Source organism: Tubulanus polymorphus, chromosome 10 (assembly GCF_964204645.1).
Source record: "Tubulanus polymorphus chromosome 10, tnTubPoly1.2, whole genome shotgun sequence".
Classification (NCBI taxonomy): Eukaryota; Metazoa; Nemertea; class Palaeonemertea; order Tubulaniformes; family Tubulanidae; genus Tubulanus; species Tubulanus polymorphus.
Window position 1 is genome coordinate 12,400,723 of NC_134034.1, and position 25,775 is coordinate 12,426,497.

Sequence of the window (25,775 nt, forward strand, 5' to 3'; positions counted from 1 at the left end):
CTGAATAGGACAGGCAACTAGTCTAAGTTCAAAGACGCTGGCAAGCGATGGTGAGTTAGTTCCCGTATTTACCGCCAACGTTATGCAAACGGGCAGCACTTGACGGTTGATATCTAATGCGGCCCGCTATTTCATCAAAATATAAAAAATTAGTTTTAAGCAACTTTTTGCAGAAATAGTGTCAATTATATCCTCTAGTGTTTATAGTGACTATATGCCCCGCCCCTCTGTTGCTAATTTAATCCTGGAAAATCTGAAAAATCCCTTATTAAAAAAAAACAACTGAAATTCAATTTCATTTGAAAAATTGTATTTATCATTTATATATCAATACTGTTTACAGATATAGAACAATTAGAACAACATAGCCTAGAGCTTCGCGGATTTACAGCCTACAGCTTCACGGATTTATTTGATACAACCACTTCCAGGACTGGGTCAAACATTACACATGCTTCCCACTTATTTCTAAAATGATAGGGCTTACTTCATCCGAGACAATCACCAGTCCTAGAATTGGACCCAATTTCACAGGCATAAGTTTAGATTTGACTTTAAACGTGCTTTTAACGTGAGAGACTTTTGTGTATCTGTGGACCCCTGATTTGGACCGGGTTCTACAATCACAGTGAAAATTAACTCGAGAGTTTGAATTTTCAATTATCTTATTCGGAACTGTGGAACCGGGTCCTGCAGCAGGTCCTAGCACCCATCGTCTTACTTGAATTCTAAAACCTCCAAAAAAACATTTCTCAAAATATTCGTACACATGCAAAAATTTCCTACCACAAAATATACAGATATTCAAAAGTAACAATATTCTCATTTCTATAATTTTCATAATCATATTAATACAAATATCTATCATCAATTTCATTATTGCCATCACGCCATCACTTCTAGAACTAGACACACATTACATGGTATTTCTAAAAAACATTTTCAGATGAGGTAAAATACAGTTGGAGACAACAAACTATTGGTCCTTCTTAAATTCGAAAAAAAACAAATCAAAGTTAGTTTACGTTAAAATATTAATTTCACCCTTTTTTAGTTACAACAATCATGTCATGCCTTAACACAGAACTAAAGGCCAAGACGGTCTTGTTTCAAAAACAAAAACGCGTCTCGCCTCTGGAAGAGAGAAAAATATTAACAACTTTCGATTCTTAATTAAAATAATCATTTTCAATTCAATAATCACCCCAACACAAATAATCAGTTTATAGCGATTAAAATTAGGGTTTTAATACTTAAGTTGACGGCGCTCAATCCAGATCAGAAGGGGAGACCGATGAAATCCAACCGGTTTATACGAAAAATACTCAGCTTAAAGTCGAAATGAATGTCAAGATAAAATATCGAAAAGAAGCCGAAAATATCGGGATATTTTTCGCAACAAATCTCGTCGACAAAAAGCGCTATTTAGATATTGATTACATATATCAAGTTAGGTGGCAGCACTACAGCAGTGACATTTAAATTTAAATATCTTCTATTGCGAGTTAAATACTGCATAAAGCCATTTACATTTTACTGGAAAATTGAACTTACACCGAAGAAAATTGCAAGAGAAATATTTTGTTGTTGTTGCAAACTGCAGCCATATAAAAACTATTTGTTTCCACATGCACACACTAAGTCAAACCCGTACTCAACTTTTATGAAACTCAGAAAATCACAATAAGAATTGCGAGTTCCCAGCCTGACTCCGGACCAAGTTTCAAAATGTTTGCGGCGAAAATTGTCCCAATCGAACCAAAAACTGTTTTTTAAATAGCGCAAATCTGGACGATGATCCAGCTCAGGCGTGGAACCCAGTTCTCGGGGGGCTGGTTCAATATTCGAGACTTATGTCCACAAGGAGGCGTAAAATCTTAAGACCGGTCTTAACCATCATTTCACCCCTAGATAATTGTGCACGCTCCGTACCAGATTAGATGGAATTATTTTTTATGTTGCATTTGGTGATGCCTATACAGCCGGATAGGAATTACAGTGAAAGCAGACAGTCGTCTGCTAATCAATCAACACCTCTATACTGCGTAGTGTGTACACTTTCACAGGTCTTATACAGCTAACCGAAAATATCGGTGGCAAATGGGAAACAATAGGCAAAATAAGACACTGAAATTTTTGTCTCTATTGGTAGTGTACAGGTAAAGTTGTTCGACTGGCTATAGAACTAAGTTGATCATTAGACTAGTCTTAAGTGTAAGCCATGATTACGGAACCAGCCCCTGATGTTTACATTTAAAAAAAAAACAATCAAATGAAAAATCGCTGTAAAAATCTTTTCTTCCGGCGTTTTTCTTTAAATAATGTCGCGCGGGAAAATCATTCGGAGTCGAATTCGGAATTTGGTGAACTGATATCGTGAAGGGGTACGTATTGTCAATCGTTGTATTCGGGCAGATAGCGATATTTACGAGCAGACGACGACGACGATCCCGAGGAGCAGACGCGTCGACGTACGACGACGATGACCGCGATCAACGCGAGAACGATCACTAAACCGCTGACGCCGACTGCCGTGTAAACCAAACCTAAAAATACATCATCATAATAATCAGCTTCAACAAGGGTAGACTTTTGGTATGAGTGGGAATGAGTGATATAAGCCAATTGACAACTAAAACAAAACTCATCCTTGAAAAATAAATTCCTGTGTAGTACAGTAGAATTCGCTTAATTCAGATCACCTGGGACTGAAAAATTTTGTCTGAATTATCAAACGAAATCCGATTTATGTGCTCTCATTTAGATAGAAATTACCAAGAGGGGACTGGAATTTTAGTCGGAAATGAGTGAAAATCAAAATAAAACCGATCTAAATTAAGCAAGCGATACTTTATACACCCTATGTATTCTATATAGTTGTTCATTACCTCTGTTGCTTCTTCTGAAGTGCTTTAATATACTATTTTTTAAGGATGAATTTTGTTTAAGACGCAATTCTGCTCATGCAGTCGTACTAACTTCAAACTAGATTTATATACCCTTTGAAACTATGGACCATTTAATGTTACCACGACAATAACTGCCAAATTAATTCAAAATGTCAGAGAAGAGATGTTTATCTTTCAATAATTGAAGCATTCAAAACCCTGGGGGCCAATTGCAATGTTTCAGGTCACTCTGTGATGATGTTAGTTCCCCAGCCAATCTAACTATCTAACACCAAGACCGTTTTCAGACTTGCAACTGACCCCTTTGTTAGCCACAGTGCGAAAAAGAGAGAGGAGAAATAAAACGATGACTGACCTTGAGAAAGATTGAATGGTAAATGATGCGAAGATCGACATTCTTTATCGATATCACCGGGGATGATGTGTCGAGTTAACGCTACGAACTTCGACAACGGGCACGATGCCGTACAACCTGGAAACATTACGAATCATTCATCTATTATTGCAAACAAGCAGACGGATACATCCGCCACAGCAGACAGATACATCGGCCACAGCAGACGGAAACATCGGCCACAGCAGACGGATACATCAGCCACAGCAGATGGATACATCCGCCACAGCAAACGGATACATCAGCCACAGCAGACAGATACATCGGCCACAGCAGACGGATACATCCGCCACAGCAAACGGATACATCAGCCACAGCAGACAGATACATCGGCCACAGCAGACGGATACATCAGCCACAGCAGACGGATACATCAGCCACAGCAGACGGATACATCAGCCACAGCAGACGGATACATCGGCCACAGCAGACGGATACATCAGCCACGGCAGACGGGATTGAGACACATTTGTGAAGTTCTCAAGGATAGGTTGTTTTTTTAGGCCAGAAAGCAACTTTGAGTTCAGACAAACCTTAAGATTTCCGAAACTGTACCCAGAATTGAATCAATTAAGAAATTAAATAAATTTAAGATTTGAACCTTTTTGTTAAATTGGGCCCTGTGGTGGAAACTTAATTTCTAGAAACTCAAATGAGAACTGTTTAATCGGGTACATATCGTCTTAAATAAAACTATATGCCATATATGCTATAGACTCATGCCATACAAAATTTGAGTTACATTTTCTATTCATTTCTAATTCATCATCTTGAACATCTTTATGAATTTTGCGAAAAAAAGAAACGATTGTTAATTTACCAGGCATAGTTAGCTGATATGGTGGGCGACTGGAGTCGTTGCGATACCAGATCTGGAAGAATGGCTCCGAGCTGGACGATTGTTGATGTAGTTCTAAAATGGCGCAGGCTGCGTACGGTGGAGGTATCTGATTGTACAACGATAAGGCACTTAAAAACGGAGCTACGGTCGTATCGTGCTGAAATACAGAGATAACATAGAATAACAAACAGATCATCTCGCGGATCGTGAGGATTCTTCTTAGGTTCTACTTACACCGGAATACATGAACATCTTCTGACTAGAATCCATTTGATGATTTATATACGACATCGAATCATTGATCATTTTCTTCAGCAGATTTCCTACAAAAAATCAAGAGAGTTTTAATATGACTCTGAATCCAGTTCCACAGTAGTATAGGTTCAATCGGACTATGGATCAACTTTGACAGTTGTGTGCGAGTTTAACTTGTCTCTGGATCCAGTTAAACAGTTGTACGAGTTTAACTTGAACCTGGATCCAGTTCCACAGTTGTGCAAGTTTAACTTGACTCTGGATCCAGTTCCACAGTTGTATGGGTTTAATTTGTCTCTGAATCAAGATAACCTTACCCCCTGTGAGTCGAACCAGTTCTGGCGAGTCATCTTTCAAGTTAAACTCCAAATTGTTCAGAGCAACCATTTTCGACCACACATCCGGAGTAACCCACGCGGGCCACGTGAAATTGTGTATCCTCTGAAAGATACATGGCATCCCGATAAATGATTTGATCGTAGAAAATTCTCCTCAAAATTAAGATTTTCTTTTAACCGACCTCGATTTTCAAAATATCAGCAATTTTCCAAATGTTCGCGATTCCTTCTTTTACGACCCCGGCGTTTTTCTTTACATAATCATAGAACGCCTGAAAATAAACGAAATGAGTTCGATCATAGGGGGCGCTCTCGTTCGGAAAATGTTCCAAGCGAATTCCAAGTTCCAGACGACAGAGTTCCGCGCGGGAACGTACCTTATTTTCGCGTTCTTCCGTTTTGATTTTGTCGGAATTGAGGATATCGTGCCAGAGTTCGTCGAATCGCGGGCAATACGCGCTAGAACTTAACAACTACAATCAAACACAATAATACAGTCGATCGATCGACGACTGAAATGTGGAGGTCTTCCGATTTACAGGGAGTCTGATTAATGAACTCGGGAATTTTCACATTTTTAACCCATCTAGGTTGCACATTTGTTACATGAAGTTTATTCAGTAGCCGCAAAATTCCATTCAAATCCAAGTCTAGATACTTTGTCAAACAAACAGCTTCCAATTCCGCCAATCGCAACTCAGAACTAACTCGAAGTTGAAATCAGTTCATTTTCAATGAGTTAATTCCGAGTCAACAAATGTGAACTCAGAACTGTGTGACCGATCCCAGATTTTTTTTATCGAATTGACCCTTGAGGGTTTATTTTCATTGTAACTCCTAGAATTGAACTCACGTGATCGTCGTTCTCGGGAATAGTGTGAACAGGAATCGGTTGCCAGGGTAACTTCTTGTTCCAGACTTCGTAGCCGGTCGGCGGGTAGAGCCCGGCGAGGTCGCTGAGTGCGCTCATCAGAGTACGATCGACATCTGTGCTACGAACTCGAATCTGTGCAAATACAAACACTATCAAAACACGAAACAGAAAACATGGCCATCTCCATAAAGCCCCCTATGACATCATCAAATTGCAATAATGCTGTACATGCTTCTTGCAGATCAGGCAATCCAACATTCAACATTTTCATTTCCCAGTTATCGTGAACTCTCCTCAGTGGAGGCCGTATTGAAAATCTCGAGGTTCCACAAACATCGCTACCTCAGTCAATGAACTGTCCTATGATATCATGGAATTGCATTCTTAGTTTACAGGCATCAGACCTATTCGAAAACATGGCTACTACCTCGAATCCCCCAATGACATCATCAATTCTTCATATTTACCTCTTTCGCGACGTACAAATCACTGAGAAAACCTTGATATCTCTGGCGCAGATACTGACCTAGATTGTAATGCTGATTCATCCCAATCTGAAATATTAATAATTCATCCATTTTCTTGTTTGAAATGCGCTATAAACCATTATTTCTAAATGGTGCAGTAATAACTGATAAAGTAATACCTGTGATAGTTGACCGAAACCATTCGGCCAGATACTAGGTGGATGTGGATCTTTAGGGTACGAGCCGACCGGACTCCGGTCTCCATGCCGGAATACCTGCAAAGTGTAACGATTAGTTAACAATATCATCGTCAGATTTTCACAAACAAGCAGTTCTAAGGAGTAAATTCCTTAAAAAACATTTCAACATTTCTGGAAATCTCTCACTTAAAAACTAATTACGTCAAAATTGTTTGAATTGGGAGAATTTTTCAAGGCCGATACAAATCCTATGTTTCTATTTTTGGGAACTGACACTGATATCTATTGACCGAATACTGATTATGTGACAGTAATGTAACATGAATGAGACGTAATTGTAGTACAGGCTCTACTCTGTTATCAGTCCTCGGTGACCTCCCTCGCCATGTGACAAAATTGAACTATAGTCAACAGCAGTAAGATTGATTAAATATTAAAGAAAAGATTACATTTCAAAATGTGATTAACTTATAAGGGTTTTAAAATCTCGACCTCGACCTTCTTATGAGTATCAGTCTACAATAAGATAGATTACAATAACCTCTTGCAATAAAAATTCAGGAAACTCTGCACAAATATTCTTTATAGAATTGTAATTACAAAATCCCCGAACTCAATTTTACCAGATAATCAATATTCAGCTTCACGCAAAAGGGTACACTCAGATTTTAGATCTAGTTGCTATTAGTTACTTCATTCGGTCTAATTATCAATAAGAATTTGAAGCTTAGAATTTATGATAAAAATACTAACAGCTAGTTAATTATGAATGCCATGTACAAACTGTTATGACATATTGAACAGATGTATATATATATATATATATATATATATATGACAGGAGTTTGATCACTCCTAATTAATATTAACAATGTTATCAACATCTGGTACAAATAGCAAATAAAGCCTAACAAAGGCAAAAAGGTCAGTCAGTCACAAGCCAATGAATAATGACATGGTCACGGGTCTGAATCAGTACTAGGCTGATCTGCCTTTAGTTAACTTATGCAAGACATAATATAGTATGTATAATCTAACTTTATCAAACGTACCAGCGATCTACCTATTTCTAAAAAACACAGATACAAAATGTAAGAATAAAGTCTAAATTGGTGTTTAATTTTTTTGCACTTGCAGTGCACTAAAACCCGGAAGTAAAATTAAAACTTCACAAATTGACCTGAGTTTCCGCCTGGCAGACTGAATCACAATAGAAAAAAGATCGGAAAGTTTACTACTTACTAGGTGCACCAGTTTCAGCGTCGAGGGAGCGACGGCATCCGCGCGGGATGCGACAAAAACGACGAGAATTACAGCGAAAAAAATAAAATTCTTTCCCCTGTAAGCCGCCATTTTGATTTGATGACGTCACGACCGAGCACATTAATCTCTACGATCTTGATCTTTAATTTCAGTCGAATAATCCATAAAAATCATGAAACTAAGGTCTTTTATTGAGAATCCGATGTTTCTTCGGAATTATTACATTCAGAATCTGATTTAGATTCTATTTTCGAACGGCTATCGGGTTCGCTATAATCGGGGTAGAGATTACGTTTCGTCTGCTCTCAGCTGTCAAAAACATCCGTCAAAATGACGATTTGACGTTTAGCGGAAAGCGACGTCGAAATCAGCGATCATCGAGTGAATGATGCGAGTTAACGGAGTCGGATGATCGTCGATTCGTACCATATCGAGTCGCGGTGAGTTTTTAAAGGCGATCGAATCGAGAAAAATGAATATTTTCCCTGTTATTGTACTGACTGTAAATATATAACTTTTTTTACAACGCCCATCCCTCCCTCCTACTACATCCCCTCATCCCTACTGCCTCTGCTCTGCGATCTTTTCTTTCACTCCATTTTCGAGATGTTTGTATGCTCTAAGATAGTCTTAAGGGGTTTACTGTTTTTTTGCCTAGGCCTACGAACTTGTAATCCCAAAACACAAACACTCGAAACAGCGAGTGGTACATAAAGAGGGCTTCCTTCTTTCTGCAAATTCTTGGACCCCCATCAGCCAAATTTAAAGACAAAGTGAACTAAAACTGTCCCTTGATAAGCCTGATAATTGTTTTGTCCCACCCCTCTGAGCTTCCTCTCATGACTGTGACAAGTTTGTTGTGTAATTTATTGTATGATTGTAAGCTATAAAGCAGGTTCAGATCTAAGGAATGAAAGCCACTTGCCTGGGGGGCAATCTGAAATTTTATTTGCCCCGTCCAAAAGCTACTTGCCCTTCACAGGCAGTCCGATTGGTGGCACTATCATCCGTTGTATCGAGTGGGAAAAAAGCTTTGTGACATAAAATTGCACTAGCTGGGGGGGACAAGTGATAATGATAACCTACTTGCCCGAATGATGTTATACATGTCCCGGGCAATCGGGCAAGTGCTTAGATCGGACCCTGTATAGGCTATATTTTCACTTACCTCAGTGTGAAATACCCTCAACTAGGCCAACCTTCCTCATTAGTCAGCTATCTGTATCTTCGTATCTGGACCCAATCACTGATCAAGGGCTTAAAAATACCCCGGGCTACCCAGGCCTGCATAAAACCCCTGTAAACAGCTCCTCTAATCACACTGAAAATTAGGTAAAATCCAACCAACATCTTTATTTTCTAGTTGGAGAGCTATAGTCGCGAGGAAGGAAGGAAGGAGGGATGATGGATGGCTTTACGCAGCAAGAGCAGGAGGGGGTGATTACAGACAGCAGTTGGGCTGCGACTCCCGTCAAACAGATCATTGTAGAATACATTTCAAACAGCTGGACAGCGATTGTCACAAACACTGATAACATCTGGCGAATGTTGTTCTATTTTATATCGACAATCTTCACTTTATTCATTCAGTGTAAGTGTATATCTATACTCCTGCCTAGGTCAGGTTCCTGTCCGGGCATCTGCGGTCACTACACCCCGGCATGGATCCTACCTGGGTCTGGTTCCACTGCCTGTACAGGCCGGGTCCTGCCTGGGCCTAGTCCGCTGCCTGGGCCCTGGTCCATAAAACTCACCTTACAGCCCACAATTCTAACCGACAGAACTACCTAACTTCGTCCAGGCAGCTCGGCAAAGCTTGTAATTTTCATGCATTTCCATCAAAGGAAAAAAAAAACATAGACTCAAGATCCTAAATATCAATTAATGCTAGTATAGTCTTGTGTAGACATTCATTTGGCCTGTCTAACCCCTTCACCTGTCGTGCATGTACATGTCAGCAGGTCTAGAGAAAGTGTGATTTGTAGAACACATCAATACTATTAAATGTTTTTTTTTAAATTTCACCCGGAGACGCCACCACCACCTGTTGTCGTATCCATTCAATAGACCAGCACCACCTGTTGTGTTTTTATTCCTGAAACGACACTCGAGTATCTATAAGATCGAGTAACAAGGCCTCCTCGATAGAACCCTAATCCGACCGGTCCCCTAGTTTTGTACAGTAAATCTCGCCTAACTCGGACTAACTGGGACCAGCAAAATTGGTCCGAGGTAAACAAAGTCCGAGTTGAGGATAGGAAAATGACTTCGTTTTTTTCTGTGGCAAGTTTTAACTGTATTCCTACAATCATCCTCGCAGATTTTTCTCCGCGATATTGGACTTAGTTTCGAAGAATTTCTCTCTATATATAGTTGCCGAAAGTTTTGTGGATAATGCCTCGAGATATTTCCGTCGATTGGAAGAAGAGTTCAACTCGACGCGTCCGCCCCAATACTCGATAATCGTAGTATGCATCATTTCGCTGATCGTTGTAGCCGGTCTCATCTATCGTAAACGTAAGTCTTTAAACATCGTGTCGTATCGATATTTCCCTCTCAATTTCGTATCAAGAATTTGTGATATATCTTCGCAGTAAATAAATCGTTTGTAAAACGCGGCGCGACGTCCGATGATAAAAAGATGTTCGGTCTAAACGTGTTCGATCTAGCCAAGGTAAGTCCGTTGTCCGCTAAATTTTGATCTAGTTTAAATGAGAATTCTGGGTGCAGTTTCACGAACAAGTTTAAGGCTTAAACGGTTAAGTTTGAATTGTTGTCCTCATTGAAGAAATGAAGTAACCAATGGCAATTACACCAAAAATTTGAGTTTCACTTTTTTGTGAAACTGGGCCCTGGTCTAATTTTCGTAGTTTATCATTTGTAGACGGCTTATGAAAAGGGACACGCCGAAGCCGTGATACGTTTAGTCAACAAACTTCAATACGACGTTAACTACGCGATTCCTACGAGTGGACTGACTCTTTTCCTGGTTAGTTAAGTTTTTAGTTCCTAGGAGGAAAACTGATATTAGCGCTCACGACAGTTCCGGATGGAATCCTGGCTACGTGATGACCCGAGGGTGTTATGACTCGATTATGCATCTATACAGTGTTCTCCGTATACTGGAATTTTTAAAGGGCTGCATTCATTGTTAAGCGTATGACATCGTGGCTGTTGAAGTAGCAAGGGTTTCGACATCCACTCTTGGTAGGAGTAGCAGATATTTTATAAGGGGTTACTGATTTTTAGAGAGGTGGATATGAAAATGAAAGGGGTAGCCACCCCTCTAAAACCTGTCGTTGTCGAGAACAATGGTTGGGTTTCGAGAAATTTGTTGAAAAGAATTTGATGTTTATTGATTTCAGTGTTCGTGTATCAGCGGTGAAAGAAAGCTCGTGCAGTTTCTCATCAACAAAGGTACGTTATCTTTTGCCCAGATTGTCGAATGCCAAGCCACCAATAGATGGCGTTACCATCGCTGAACAGTTTCATTTTCTTATCACTAACCACAGAATATCCCTATAGATGGCGTGCTAACTGTAGTTTGATGATATTTTTAAGGTGCTAATATCAACTCGAGGACAAGCGCCGGTGATTCTGCTCTATATCTGGCCACATTCGGGATTCTGAACGCGAAACGAAACGACAATTCAAATCGTTTTCCTTTACTTCATGATCTGATCGAGGCGGGTAAGCGAGAAACTTTCGGATCTATTTCAGTTCTAGGTTCACTTTAGAAGTATTGCAAATTTGTAATATTATTGCGCGGGGCAGGCGACAATTCGAGGCAATCGACCCCGGGATAAACAGTCTTCTGTACGGTGCAATTCTAAACATTAAACGCTCGTATAGGAAAGAGTAGCTTACAATTTTAACACAGTAAGCATAAAATTTGATACAGAACTTATACAGACAATGACCATCCAAAGTTCACTCGTTACTGATAACACGTGCGAGACTCAGCGAAATCAAAACTTCACCTCGTATTACTGTCTTAAGTCTGTTTAGCAATAAAGCATATACACAATGTGAATCTCACTGGCTACAGTCTGAGTCTCACTAGTACAGTCTGACTTATGATGTAAGTCATCATTTAGATAAGTCGTCAATATAATGATCATCCAACTACGGTAGCAAAATGTGCCAATTTGATTATAAGGCTGTTCTAAAGTGGATACCGCGTATTTTCATATTTTGTTCCAAAGGGATACCGCGTATTTTCGTTATTTCAGGATGTTCCGTCAATTCGCAGAACAAGTCCGGTTACACGGCCCTTCACCGAGCTGCCAGTAAGGGAAACATTCCTCTCATCAAATTCCTCTTACAAAAAGGTCGGTAAACTTCAATCTCTAGTTGTTGTGTTACCTCTAGCGACATCGATACGATTGTTGTTTTCGTTGTTTCAGGCGCGTCGCCGTATCTGTGCAGTACGTCGAAAGTCTACCCGATCGATAGCGCCATCAATGCAGGTAAGCCTAGATCATACCAGACGCTGAGAGGGGCAATTTCTATTCAACCTAGTCTCCTAAAATAGCTTTATCATAAAATCGTAACTTTTAGTAGATTGTTTTGTGACATTATTTGAGAGATATTTTTTCAGGAGTATTTTTCCATGTTTAATACAATGAATCAACGGTTCCTATGTTACTGATTTTCTCCTGCAGGGGCCGCCACTTTCCGCCCATATACAAATCCCAGGAGTTTTCCAGGATTTTTACAAAATTTGTCAAATTCCTGGATTTTTTCCTGATTTCTCCTAGATTTTTCTGTTCCCCCGAGTTTGCCAGGTCTGCGGCCACCCTGTCCTTTATCCAGGCCACAATCAGATCGTTGTAAATATTTCCTGCATTCGTCTCCATTATGCAGGTCATCTAGAGGCGGCCGAACTGCTGACGATACGTGTGAAGAACCCACACGTCTGGGATATAATCGAACCCCACACACCGCCCCGGATTCAACTCGGTTTACAAACCCCGCAGCGTAAAAAGCTCGTCGACCTCGATTCCAAACGCCTGCGCAAACGTGACAAGAAACTGGCGACGATGTCGATGGCGCCACCTAAGTGCGAACAGTTGAACCGCGTGTTTACGCCCAAGAGGGAAATGGCGAGTGCCGGGAATTCACCGGTGATGACGTTTAAAGGTAGAGGCAAGTGTCGCTGATTCTGTTTAAAAACCCGAGGATCTGGTTCCACTAGTTGTGAGTTTACTAAGTTAAAATTAGTTCATTTTCAATGAGTTTTATTCAATGAGTTAACTCAGTGAAATGTGAACTCACAACTGTGGCACCGAGAAAGTCAAAATGAACTGGATCCAGTTCCACAGTTGTGAGTTAGTATTAACTCTGAACAACTGTGAAACTGAATCCAGAATGTTAAATTAGTAACTTTTGATAACTCGAATATTGTTATATAATTGAACATTCATTGAGAATTGTAATGTAGCAGACCAAAAATTCGTAATGAATTTTTTTGATTAATTGTATATATACGTGTGACTAGAAAATAGCTCTGATTATTTTCAGTGTTGTAAATATTTGGATTTAATTTATTATTAATATATCTATCATTATTTTCATTGAATATTGACAACAACAACAAAAAAACGATAGAAAAATAAAAAGACCCACAAAAAAAAACAATTCCTTAACTTTCGTTAAAAGTTTGTGAAGTTAGTGCAATCCAAGGCGATACTGTGATATTCCGTGTACAGAAAAGTTTGAAAAACACTCGACGTTTGAAGCAAAAACTGTGATATTTTGTAAAAAGTTCGATCGTATTTAAATAAGCGTTGAAAAATTTGAATTATCATTTAATATCTCTAGGGTTCAAAAAGAGATTTGCTTTCGGTTTTAAGTTCCTTTGAAAACGCCTGGATTTGTTAGAATTTTGGGTCGTTATTCTAGGGGGATGAATTATTTATTACCGATATTTATTCCGAAAATGTAAAAAGTTTTGCAAATATTTTTAGCGTGTATGGTTTTTAGGGATTTCCGCTCCCGAGTTGTGTCAGTGCGTGTGCGTGTGACTGTTAGGGGTATAGGTTAATTATTTATTTCTTTGTAGATTGAAAAATTAAGAATAATATTTCGAGACACAACTTTTGCGTTCGTTATAGAATAAAGATTAGATATGTTAAGTTTTGAAAGTCAGGCTTAGTGAGGGTAAATAGTGCAATAAAATCATATGCTAGTCCCAGTTTCCGTAGTTCGATAAAAATAAATTAAATATGATAAATTATTTATCTGTAAGTAATTAATAAATTATTAATAGTTATAAATATTAGTATAATTGATTACTACGTTTGTAAAAGGGTCTTACCGGTATTTTCTTGTTATATGAATGATAATATAATGAAGTAAAGTAAGTTATTGAATTCGTCGTTAAATGGTTAAATATTCCAAACAAAAACAATGTTGAAATTATTATTTAGAAAGAAAAAAATCCGTAAAAATGCAATATTTCCTGCTTGTCGTTCATTTTTTCTCTGGAGTCTCGGGATTTTTTATCCCTGAAAGACTGTCCCAATTCAATCGGACCAGTTAAAACGAAAATATTTTCTGGTGCCCTGAAGCCGATTGTAACAAGGTTCCGCTATTTAGGCCCGACCCAATAGTACAGGTACCCCTATTTCACGTACGAGGACATACATAAATATCTCAAGTAAGCCTACCCCTATACTGTAGCTAGTTAAGACTTTCAAATGGTTAATTCAGCTGCCTACAGCGTCTTGAAACATCCTTCACGCCAAGGCGTATTCACCGGTAGACGAAAAAAACTTTACAAATCGGAAACTGTTTCGAGACGCTACGTTTATTATTTTCGTACGATTTAACTAACACGCTGATCTCTAGAACGGGCTTAACAGAGAGTACCTGTTCATACTAAGTAGAAAATAGATAACAGTTTATGAGATTACAGAACTCGCCCCCCCCCTCCACCGCTCTTAACGGTCTACGTTCTCGGCGTTTAATTTCAACAATCGCCGAGTGTTGAAAAATACGTATGTTTATATAGTAAGTAGAAAAGCAGTTGCAGTTTATAAGATTACAGAACTCGCCCAGCGAGTACCCGAAACAATCAGATTCTACAGATCCTCGGCGCTTAATTTCAACAATCGCCGAGTGTTGCAAAATAAAGAACACCAATCGAACTGCCTGTGAAGGGCAAGTAGCTTTTGGAGGGGGCAAGTAAAATTTCAGATATGCTTGCCCCCCGGGCAAGTGGATTTCATTCCTTAGATCGGACCCGGAAATACATAGGCCTATAAAAGACATTGTCATGAAATGAGGTACGTTGAGTATGCGCGCCTCTTAAATGCATTACCTTTACCCGCATCACAAAATCTACTGTATTCATTTGTAAAACTAAATTAAACAAAATTTCGCAATTCTATCACTTTCAGAATTGACTATTCTCTGAATTTTGAACGAACAACACAAAATGTTTTCAACTCTATCGCGGTCAATATCTGCGACTCGCGGAATCACTTTCGCCGAATGTTGATGTTTGTTTGAAATGCGAAGAATAACAAAGTTTAAAGCACATAATTACTGTTCAAATCCTCTTCGATGAATTTTTTCGAATCATTTTCTGAATAAACTCGATTTCATCATTTTTTTCTTCACCGGAGGTTGATGTTTGTTCGACGCGGCCGCCTTCATCCAATCCGGTAATTTACGTTTAGTTTCGGCGCTTTGCGAATCAGAGGTTGACGTCTGCCGCGCAAACGTCGGCGCCACCTATAATAGAGTAATGGAAATTATCGAAATATACCCAAATAACAAGCGACATAAAGTGAGTTTGAGGAACTTTCTGTCAACGTTACATTAAATCCTGGGGCTGGTTGCATAGTCATGGCTTAGACTTAAGACTAGTCTAAGACCAACTTTGTTCTATAGCCAATCCAAAAATTTAAGACCGCTCTTATGATTTTTAGACCACTTTTGGACTTAAGTCATGACTGTGCAACTGGCACCTGGGGCATTCCATAGTCAGGGCGTATATATTTAAGACCAGTCTAAAGAGCATCTTGATTCTATGACCAATCTAACAACTTAAGACCAGTCTAAGCTCATTTTAGTTCTATAATCAATCTAACAACTTAAGACCAGTCTAAGACCATCTTAGTTCCATACTCAATCCAACGACCTAAAACCAGTCTTAAATATTTAAGACCACATTTTGTCTCAAGTCTTGACTATGGAACCGACCCCTGATATTCTATTGTTGAAATGCAAATTCTCGAGTTCATCGTACGGCCTCTCGTACGGCCTCTCGTACGGTCTAATACCTTTTTAGTTTCGTATTGCGGATCAGGTGGCAGCACTGTAGCCGACAAACCGTATTGTCGTTGAAGTATCGAGATCACTATTTTAATCATCTCGAATGTGATTGTCGCCGGAAGAACGTCTTTAATGGGAGTCAGTCGACTTATATCTACAAAATAGTCGTACGAGAAACACTCATTCATCACAGAGTCAATAAACCCCAGGACTCGTGTTCAGCAAAAAGTACATTGTGTTTTGGATAGTTAAAATTGAAACGAAACTATCCGCGACAACTATCCGGACAGGATACCACAAGAAATATCTGATTTCACATTTAGAAGATGTTTGATACAATCCTGTGTTTCCTTGATTAGAAATTTACTAGAATTTATTAGAAATAAATCGAAGGCCAAACTGGGAAAACACCAAAATTTGACGAGGCAGAAACTGACAACGGAGGATGCTTTATGGTGTTGTATCGATCAAGCCTAGAAACCTCGTTTCACCTCAAACCTCAACTCGGACAAACCGCGGCCCGCAGCGAAATAAGTTCCACTAACCGGAGTTGATAGGCGGCGCTCTGATAGCTGTTTCTATTTGTTTGCGTATATCGGGAGTGACTCCGCAGCGGTCGATGTCCACCGGTAAACCGATCTTAATCGCTTCCGATAAATGATTGCACAACGTCGAAGACTTTAAACCTCGCCCGTTCGCGACTTGCGACTGAAAATCACAAATATTCTATCATCAATATTGACCGGTATTTACGCTGCATATTCCATATCCTCCCACGGGGGGGTTTAGAACCTCCCATTAGTGTAATACAGCTTTATCTTCGGATCTCCTTTCTAACCCCCTTACGAAATCTGAAATCCACCACAAACAAGCCCGGGGGGAACTCTGCCACAACAGGCAAGAAGCCACCAGAGCCCGGTTTCATAGACTGAGTATCAAAGTTATCCCTAGGGATAAATCCTCGATCTGGTTGACAACCACCATAGTAACAATGAGAAACCATGGTTATAACAAATTTCAAGATGTTCCTAAGGACTATTTTCTTCCATATCTATGAAACCCAGTCCAGGAATTAAATTTTTTTTTTGAAAACTTACCAGTGATTTTTCCTCCAGTTCAAACATGCGATACGTCATCACAGCCGTCTCTGAAAGTTGCCCCAACAAATTCTCATCGACTTCAAAAGTCTACAACGAACGAACAACACACAATATTTCACGGATCACGAGAAAATGCGCAGAAATCGTTTTCTAAAGTTTGGATACCTTATCGATAGACGAGTTAAAATCTGTCTCATCCGGGAAGTTGTCCCCTTTCACGTTCGAGTCTTTGCAAAATTTTCTGATAACATCGACGTAACCTTTTCCGAACTTTTGAACTTTACTCGCGGCGAAATCTTCCAACTTCGACAAACTCTCTAAACTCAACGGTCTGGAGAGAAAACGGAAAAAATTATTCGGAAAATCTTTTAATTTGAAAGTTTGAATTGTTGTCCTCGTTGAAAACGCGAAACTGATTTTCTAAACTTTGTTCGTGATCCGGGATGTAACGTACCTGATTTTTGACATTGCCAGCAGATTCTGATTGCTGGATATCATATAGGGGGCGATACCGTGTACTTGAGCCATACTCATACGCGCCATTAATAACAACTGATAAACCTGAGCCTAAAATCATAAAATAACAGATCGATTCAAGCGCGGATCCACGATATTTCCAGGAGGGGGTTCATAAAAAGTGTTTATGTTAAACTGCTGACTAAAATCACTAATGATAGGGGGCCTGTACGGTATATTGTTTGGCCAAACATTAGATGATATGGTACCGATTATGTGGTACCGTCTGCATTTTTCTTGAGTTCATTCCTCAAAGAAAACCATTAAAAATCTTTTTGGTAGCTGAACGGGGGGCGGGGGGTCACGAGCCCTGAAACCTCCCTCTGGATCCGCGCCTGCGTTTAGTTAACATAGAAAGACTCCCTCCTCTCCCAACCCTCTCCCCTTGACTCATCTCTCTCCCATCACAAGAAATTATTCAGATTACTCAAATAGTAGCTGTAGTCAAGTCTGTAAAACTGAACCCTAGTTGACGATTGACCTCTGGGGTAAATTCCAAAACCGGGGCACTTTTCGTACCCTTTTCGTTTCTTCCTCTGCGTCCGTGTTTTGTTTCGCTTTCGAGCCGGTTTTCAACTGTGAGGATGATATCCAATTCTCACTAGCGACCATCGGCAAAATCCTGAATTATACGAGTAAAAAGAACTAAAAACATCTCGAACATATTCGTTTTTGGAATAGACTCAAGCCTAAGCCTCCTGAACCCTGACCCCTAAGTTTCTAAAGAGAATACTTCTACTAACGTAACATCTGAAACTACAGTCAATTCCCAGATAGCTGTCACCATCAGGACCACCATCAGGACCGCCGCAAATGTGGTGGATAATCGAGGGTGGTAGATAAATGAATTTCTAAAAACTACTTTTATAAGATCTGAAAATTGTACGACAGATGGCGGATATGGAATTTGGCGGAAAATTGGAAGCCATAATTTATTATGGACTAAGTATTTCAATTGGCAGTAGAGTGGAGTAGTGGATTAACCGCAGGCGGATAACCGGGAGTTGACTGCATAATCATCACTGTTCTTACTTTCTCTCAAACGTTAGAGTTGTTTTCGCGGGTTCGTCTAAAGCGAGCAGCTCTTCGCTGAGTAACATCATGAATTTACCGGCGCGACCGGCTTCGGCGAGTTCCAACCACGTCGAGCCTTTCTCCGTCAGTTCGACCGTCGAGCCGAAACCGCCCGTGATCATCTTCTCCGTCAGATAGTCCTTCGAAATCAACCGTTTCCCTGAAAAATGATGATTCGACGATTTGAAACTATCGCGCCCGAACCTCGAGACCGAATCAGTTACTGACACCTACTGCAGAAAACGAGGATTCCTCAATAATCCACCAGGTGTCACTAGTGGTCACTCAGTTACCAAGCTTCAACCCCTTCTACATTTTAATGAAATTCTAATCGACTTATGTCATAGTAAATCAATTTTCATTGAAATCAATACCATACACTGAATCGGAAAGACGATCTTAGACCTGATAGGATTCAAGGGTCAGTTGTCCAAAAGTTGGTAAAAGAAAACCAGCAGATGAATACTATAGTAACAATGAACTTTTAATTGTCACTATGTCAACTCTCCGATGATTAACTCTAACGAACTTTTGAGCAACTGCATCTAAAAATCTATAGTTCTAATTGAAAACTCACCGAACAATTTCCACCATTTGTCCGAGCGATATTTTCCGCAGCCGAACCGGTCATGATTGTGGAGCCGAGCGGGTAATCGCTGATTGGTCGAACCGCGTAGGAATAATATCGGCACGGCGAGACCGAAACGATTACCGGTCGCGTCGACCGCCGTCAACAGATCCTTCACTTCCTTACTGTAATCCTGCTCTAAACTAGCGGCGGCGCCATCTGTCGACCCACCTCCTTCACGTAGTTTATTCCTGGTTGATCAATTAAAGAATTGGAAATCAACAAAATCAATTTTCAATCATGGAAAAACATATTTCATAAAATTAGAATTTTTCATCCCCCTCCCCTTGTAAACAAAATCAGCCATCTTCACCTTTACTTCAAGCCTTATACAGTCAAATCTGCTTTGTTCAGATTTTGGTCTGATCTGGACAATATTTGCCGTCCATTTGCTCATTCACATACAAGAATATGACTTTAATCCAGATTTCTCATAAAACGGATTGATTTTGCTGATCCCAAATGATCCGAAATTAAGCAGATTCTACTGTAGCATCCATTTGTAATAACAATGTTTAAACAAACAGGGATGCTGGACAACAGTTTCAATGGGACATTGGCGCAAAATCAAACGATTTTCAGGGACTTTCGTTTCAAAAATCAGGGGGGAGCTCGAGCAGTTCGTGGTTTTGGGCGGGGATTCACTGACCTTCGTTGACAATTATCACAACACGAGTCAGATCCGGTGAGTGTTCCTTTCGTTCTTCTATTTTCAAAATGCGACAAAATCAATCTAAAAATCCAAAGACTTCCTCGTTAAAAAGCTGTTATTCCTTACAATTTTCAAAATGAAATCTTCAATGTTTTTTTCCCAAAATCTTAAATTTTAATCTAAAACTGACTATTTCAACGGATATCTTACTTGCGTCTGCACTCCGTCGTGTAAAGGTAATCTTCCATTATTTTCAACATGGCTTGTTTGTGTTTGAGGAACGTCGGGTTGTGAATGTCTTTCAGTAAAAACCTACGAACAATTTAAACGACAAAATTCACATTTTAATAAGCATAGATTTCAGTAATTTGAAAGGTATATCTATCTGAAGTAGTTAGATTGGTTGTAGAACCAAAATGAACCTTTCACTGGTCTAAAGTAGTTAGATTAGCTATAGAACTAAGATGGTCTTAGACTGGTCTTAAGCCATGACTGTGCAACTGAGTCCTAGACTCCATGACTCCATAATTCCAAGGCAAGATAAGCTCAACTCATTTCCAAATATTCGCGCAATAGTCATTTCATCCGAATGCAGTTCTTCGGTACCTGTTAATACTGAAATCTGCAGCTGCAAACATCGACACGCAGGTGCTCGGTTGACCGTCGCGTCCAGCTCGTCCGATCTCCTGATAATAAGATTCGATATCTTTCGGAGCTCCGTAATGAATGATCTTCCTCACATCCGGTTTATCGATACCCATTCCAAACGCTACTGTCGCTACTATTACCTGGAAATAGACATACAGTAGACTGCAGGGGCGGATCTAGGGGTCAGGGTGTCCGGACCCCTCCTCAACTCAACTTTGAAGTGTCCTCAAAAATGTCACCCCAAGACTTTTTTGGACCAAGGTTTTCCACCTATAATATTTTTTCGATGCATGAAATGGCCGAAAACAACCCCTAAAATGGTGTAGAAGTATTCGGAGTAAGTGGTGCTTCGTAAAAAGTGCCCTATTTTTCTCATTGGACAGAGATGTGGAGCTGGATGCTGAACTGTGGAACGGGATCAGGAACTGTGGAACTGGGCGTTTAACTTTGGAACTAGACGCTGCATGTGGAACTGACTACATAACCGTGGAACTGGGTACAGAACTGAGGAACTGAGCGACGAAATGTGGAACTGGGTACAGAAATGTGGAACTGGGTGCTGAACTGTGGAACTGGATGCTGAACTGTGGAACTGGGTACATAACCGTGGAACTGGGTACAGAACTGTGGAACTAAGCGCCGAAATGTGGAAAAGGGTATAGAAATGTGGAACTGGGTCCAGAAATGTGGAGCTGGATGCTGAACTGTGGAACTGGGTACAGAAATGTGGAACTGGGTGCTGAACTGTGGAACTGGGTACATAACCGTGGAACTGGGTACAGAACTGTGGAACTGAGCGCCGAAATGTGGAACTGGGTACCAACCTGGACTTCATCGTTAACGAATTTCCGATGCGATTCTTTACGCGTTGCTAACGGTAACCCGGCGTGATACATGACACACTTGACGTTCAGCGAGTTTAACGTATACGCCGTTGATTCCGTGGTTTTTTTCGTCGGGCAATAAACGATCGTCGGTCCTTCGAATCTCAGTCGATTGTTGTCGTCTCTTATCAGTTGAGTTTTCATATCTCGCACGCAATCACTCGTTTTATTCATAACCGATAAAAACAGATTCGGCCTAAAATAAAAACAGTTTCATCGAATACAATTTATAGAGGTACGTTTTAGTAATTTTCCAGTGAAGTTATGAAACTGCTACATGTATTAAATAGGATTTTCATCCCTCTCTAAGGGTAATATTTGCCACTCATCAGTAGGTTTGAGGTTTTTTGTCCCCCTCAACCCGATGAGCACCACTCGGGGTAATATTAGCGGGTTTCTTTTTGCATCCCTCACTGAGCATCAGCCAATATCAATACTAGCAGGTTTGAAGTTTTTTGTTCCCCTCAATTCCATGAGCACCACTCAAGGTAATATCAGCAGGTTTGAGGTTTCCTTTTGCTGATTAAGAGGGAAATGGGGCCAGAAAAGAACCTTTGACCTGTGGACCAAGACACCAGAATTCGTATCTGTGAATTGACAAGAGACCGATTGACACGATTAAACCAGCAGGCCACTATTCCTCTCAAATTCCCTCCCTAGAAGTTCAGAAGTGAGGTCCTCCCTAAATCTTTGTTAAACTGACCTGTCGAATCCGGTACACGACGACAAAGGGTTCACCAATCGCAACGATTTACAAATATCCTTCCTAACGGACGGCGTCGCTGTCGCGGTTAACGCTAAAATCGGGACGTTTTTCAGCGTGTTTCGTACGTTGCCGAGACTACGGTAACTGGAGCGGAAGTCGTGACCCCATTGCGACACGCAATGAGCCTCGTCGATCGCGACGAGATCGATACCGATTTTACTGTGCAGACGCTCGAGGAAATCGGGCGCCGTTTCAACCATTTCAGGAGTCATGTAAATAATACGATAAACACCACTACAAAATAAATACATCGATTAATACTCAGTTAACCCTTTAACCGCGATCGTCGCTGTTTTGCAACAAGCTAAGTTCCATACGTGCTCAGTTGAATAATCAACTTAGGCTAAGAAATTGATACCTTGTTTCTCAATTCTGCAGAGCTTGAAAGTTGACCCGGCCGGCCGCCTATCTACCCTGTAATCAAGCTAACAATAACAGGCAGTGATAGAAATGAACTGATTACGAATTTAATCGCTGTTTACAAAACGACCCAGGGCCGATTAGGAGAAACAAGGTGTCACTTTCTTTTAGCCTAATATTCCACAGTTCGCAGGGTAAGGTTGAGTTCCACGGTTCTACTTTTACGAGGGTTTAAACTGTTTTACTCACTTGAGAGCGTCGTTCTTGACGGCGATGTTGTCATTCTGAGCGGAACCAAGAAAATTCGCTTCGATATTCATCACCCTAAAACATCATTCAAAAACATTTTAAAATATCGTTCAAAATTCAAGATTTCATAAGTCCAGCAAAAGTCTTTCTTTCTTTCTAGAACAGTGGGCTGCAGTTGCTCAAAAGTTGGTAAGAGTTCACTATAGTCGACAACTGTATGAATCTATCCGACGGTTAACCTTTCTTTTACCAACTTTTCGAGCGACTGCAGCCGCTGAAATGCTCAGACTTTTAAGAAGAGGCGACAAACCTTAAACCGAGAACTTGATCTTCCATCAGCGAAATCAGAGGAGATACGACGATCGTAATTCTGTTCGTGAAAACCGATGGAAACTGATAGCATAAACTTTTACCGTAACCTAAAGAAATAAATTTTCGAAATACGTAAAAAGACAAGATCTTCTCACCTTAAACATCGCCACAAATAAATTCAGCAATATGTCATGCAATTTCGGCCCAATACGCGCGATGTAATTACCAGTTGCCATGACGACGCACTGGTCACGTTTTTCGCGTAGAACGCATTGAATTATTTTCCATTGAACGCTGAAAAATATCAACCACAAATCATCGATATTCCGTGCAACGAAAAGTGGTCAGGAATTCAATTTCAGCCCAAGTTCAAGCTCTGCGCATGTTTATATTTAAGATGGAAATACACTTTATGCTTTTCCTCAATTAGATGCAATGGAAATTTGGATATTAGACCCTGGGGCCAGTTGCACAGTCGTGACTTAAGTCCAAAAGTGGTCTTAAATCTTAAGACTGGTCTTAAGTTGTTAGATTGGCTATAGAACTAAGTTGGTCTTAGACTGGTCTTAAGTCTAAGCGATGACTATGCAATCGGCCCCTGGAAAAGTGTAGAAATCAAAGACAACCAATGGTACAAAGCCTGAAGGTTTGTGAGGTATGAGAAATGTTAAGTCGGGTCCAGACATAAAACTCACGGTCTGAATTTATTATAACCGAAGAATTCGCGCAAAGTTTTCAGATGTTTCGAGCTCGGCGGATCGCAATCATCATCGTCAGCATCGTCGCTTTCATCCTTCTCCTGTTCAACTTTATTATCATCGTTATTTCCACCGCTGAAGTCTTCATCATCTTCTTCATCGTCGCCGACGAAGGCATCCATCAGACCGTCGATATCCTGCTGTTCACTCAGAGATAAATCACCGCCTTCATTTCGATGACTATCGCCGCCAGGTGGCGTCGCTATCGCTTTTTCCTGTTCTTCGTCTTCGAAACTTTCGTTCGCGAAATCTGAAATATTCAATTTTGAGCTTCAAAATCTACATCGTTGAACTAGGGTAGGGTTTCTTTCGATCGCGGTTCTATTAAACCGCGGTTCAGATTCATAGGATATCAGAGTCAGGAGCGATGAAGCGCGACTTTCACTTGGTTCACCGTGAACGACTTACTCGCGAATAATGAAGTTGTTTTTGAGTTAGTCGATTTTTGGTTCGTTTTAAATTTCCGTGCATCGTCACCTCTGAAATAGAATAACGTAAGATGAATTGTCACGAAGTCCGGCAATTGGAACTTGAAATTTTCATTTCAAGACAATGTGGACACAGTTTCACAGTTTGAAAGACTCGGACAAATTTTAGTTTACAAAAGTCGGATTGAAAAACAAATTTTCAAATCCTTACAATTGGCTCTTTTTTCTCATATTTCACAACAAAATTAGCTACCTGGAAATTTCACATGATTTTGGTTCAGATTTTTCACAAATTTACCAGACATTAAAATGAATTTTTATACAGAGGATTACATTATTCTTACAGACAATTTTCTTGAATTTTTCACATCTTCTCAAATCCGCAATTTTTCAAGCAGACATAAATTTTCGCACAATTTTTCACATTTCACATCAGTTTGATGTTGTCAACTTACTTTGAGAATTTCTCCACAATTTTGGTTATCTTGGCCACCGAACGAATGGCCGTATCTAAATGATAATCGACCTCGAAAAGATCGTCGTCCGGGAGACTGTCGTTTAAACATTTCTCCGCTTTTTCGTTCAAACTTTGAATTTCGACGAAAAGTTTATCGACGCGATCTTTCAAATCGTTGACACTCGAAGACATCGTTCTACGTCACCTTTTTATCAACTTTTAACCTCCGGTTGTTTTTAGGCGTTTTAACCAGTTAACGTTCTAAAAATTCTTTTTCCTATTTATCTGAAATAGAAAGAAGTCAACGTGTGACGTGGCAAAACTACGCAATGAATCGCGAGAGACGAGTAGAATGTTTAAGTCCCACAATCTCAGGATCGAAAAAGTTTTTTAAAAATCGAAACTATTAGAATTGATTAAAATTCCTAATTTTCGGTTTTATACTAAAAACCATTTTCAAGAGTATTGAAAATTATTGCATTGATTAGAAGACATTTATGTCTTATGATGGTGATGGCGGCAGGTCGCGGGTTTCGGCCTGGTCCCTTGTCGTGTGAATGGTTTGGTAATGCTGGTTGGGGTAGGTTCTGAATGTTCAGGCCAAGCAGATGCTACACTGTAAGGCTGGGCCTGTGTACTAAGTTCCCTATGGACTATGTACACTTTCTTTTTCGCTCGGTCGATGCCAGTCAATGAGTCACACTCAGTCATATGCTCGCTGGTTTGTTTGGGGTGCCTTGTGTTGTATGTATTTTGTTGTGGCCTCCTTTCTTAGGCTGCAGTGAAGGATATATATTTTTACCATCAGTGTTCTATCTGAAACTTGTAGAACGGCGCTGATTTAGTTGTCAATCAATCAGTATTTAATTACGGCTCTATTTCAAAACTGACTGCGACGCGGTTTCACTCAGAACGGCGCATGAGTGTCGAGGTGTCTAACGTAAGAAACGAATATTTGAAAACTCGCTTGCCAGTGCAAGTTAAATAGTAAACTCACTTGCCAGTGTTAGCTTTAGGGGGTTAAACGCATGAAACGAAAATACAACATTGCGATTCTACTGATTTTCCTACCCGAGTAATCGACAGCGTTCAAATTTAATCCTAGCAAAAAAAAGTCAT

The 25,775-nt window shown here is 40.1% G+C and overlaps 3 protein-coding genes across 3 annotated transcripts; 1 reads left to right on the top strand and 2 right to left on the bottom strand.

Moving 5' to 3' along the window:
* Window positions 1-337: 337 nt before the first annotated feature.
* LOC141912024 (prostatic acid phosphatase-like) lies at window positions 338-7,640 on the bottom strand. Its single transcript, XM_074803186.1, has 11 exons — window positions 7,521-7,640; window positions 6,258-6,353; window positions 6,079-6,165; window positions 5,591-5,743; window positions 5,115-5,210; window positions 4,920-5,009; window positions 4,717-4,840; window positions 4,379-4,467; window positions 4,124-4,301; window positions 3,265-3,381; window positions 338-2,546 (listed from the first exon to the last, which is right to left on the bottom strand). The coding sequence occupies exons 1-11, from the start codon at window positions 7,629-7,631 to the stop codon at window positions 2,395-2,397; spliced, it is 1,293 nt and encodes a 430-aa protein (XP_074659287.1). The 5' UTR covers window positions 7,632-7,640; the 3' UTR covers window positions 338-2,394.
* A 189-nt stretch (window positions 7,641-7,829) lies between these two features.
* On the top strand, window positions 7,830-13,926 carry LOC141911949 (uncharacterized). Its single transcript, XM_074803070.1, has 10 exons — window positions 7,830-7,981; window positions 8,905-9,132; window positions 9,915-10,058; window positions 10,136-10,215; window positions 10,426-10,530; window positions 10,907-10,958; window positions 11,103-11,231; window positions 11,774-11,872; window positions 11,948-12,010; window positions 12,408-13,926. The coding sequence occupies exons 2-10, from the start codon at window positions 8,943-8,945 to the stop codon at window positions 12,701-12,703; spliced, it is 1,158 nt and encodes a 385-aa protein (XP_074659171.1). The 5' UTR covers window positions 7,830-7,981; window positions 8,905-8,942; the 3' UTR covers window positions 12,704-13,926.
* A 424-nt stretch (window positions 13,927-14,350) lies between these two features.
* Window positions 14,351-25,568, bottom strand: LOC141911986 (bifunctional 3'-5' exonuclease/ATP-dependent helicase WRN-like). The gene is made up of 21 exons (XM_074803126.1): window positions 25,459-25,568; window positions 24,655-24,941; window positions 24,180-24,250; window positions 23,709-24,021; window positions 23,240-23,307; window positions 23,012-23,120; window positions 22,702-22,776; window positions 22,030-22,326; window positions 21,267-21,522; window positions 20,401-20,582; window positions 20,005-20,106; window positions 19,792-19,875; window positions 19,092-19,333; window positions 18,473-18,674; window positions 17,960-18,062; window positions 17,379-17,491; window positions 17,090-17,255; window positions 16,922-17,011; window positions 16,370-16,532; window positions 15,833-15,978; window positions 14,351-15,281 (listed from the first exon to the last, which is right to left on the bottom strand). Exons 2-21 carry the CDS (start codon window positions 24,846-24,848, stop codon window positions 15,126-15,128), a joined length of 3,132 nt encoding a protein of 1,043 aa, XP_074659227.1. The 5' UTR covers window positions 24,849-24,941; window positions 25,459-25,568; the 3' UTR covers window positions 14,351-15,125.
* Between the last annotated feature and the right edge of the window lie 207 nt (window positions 25,569-25,775).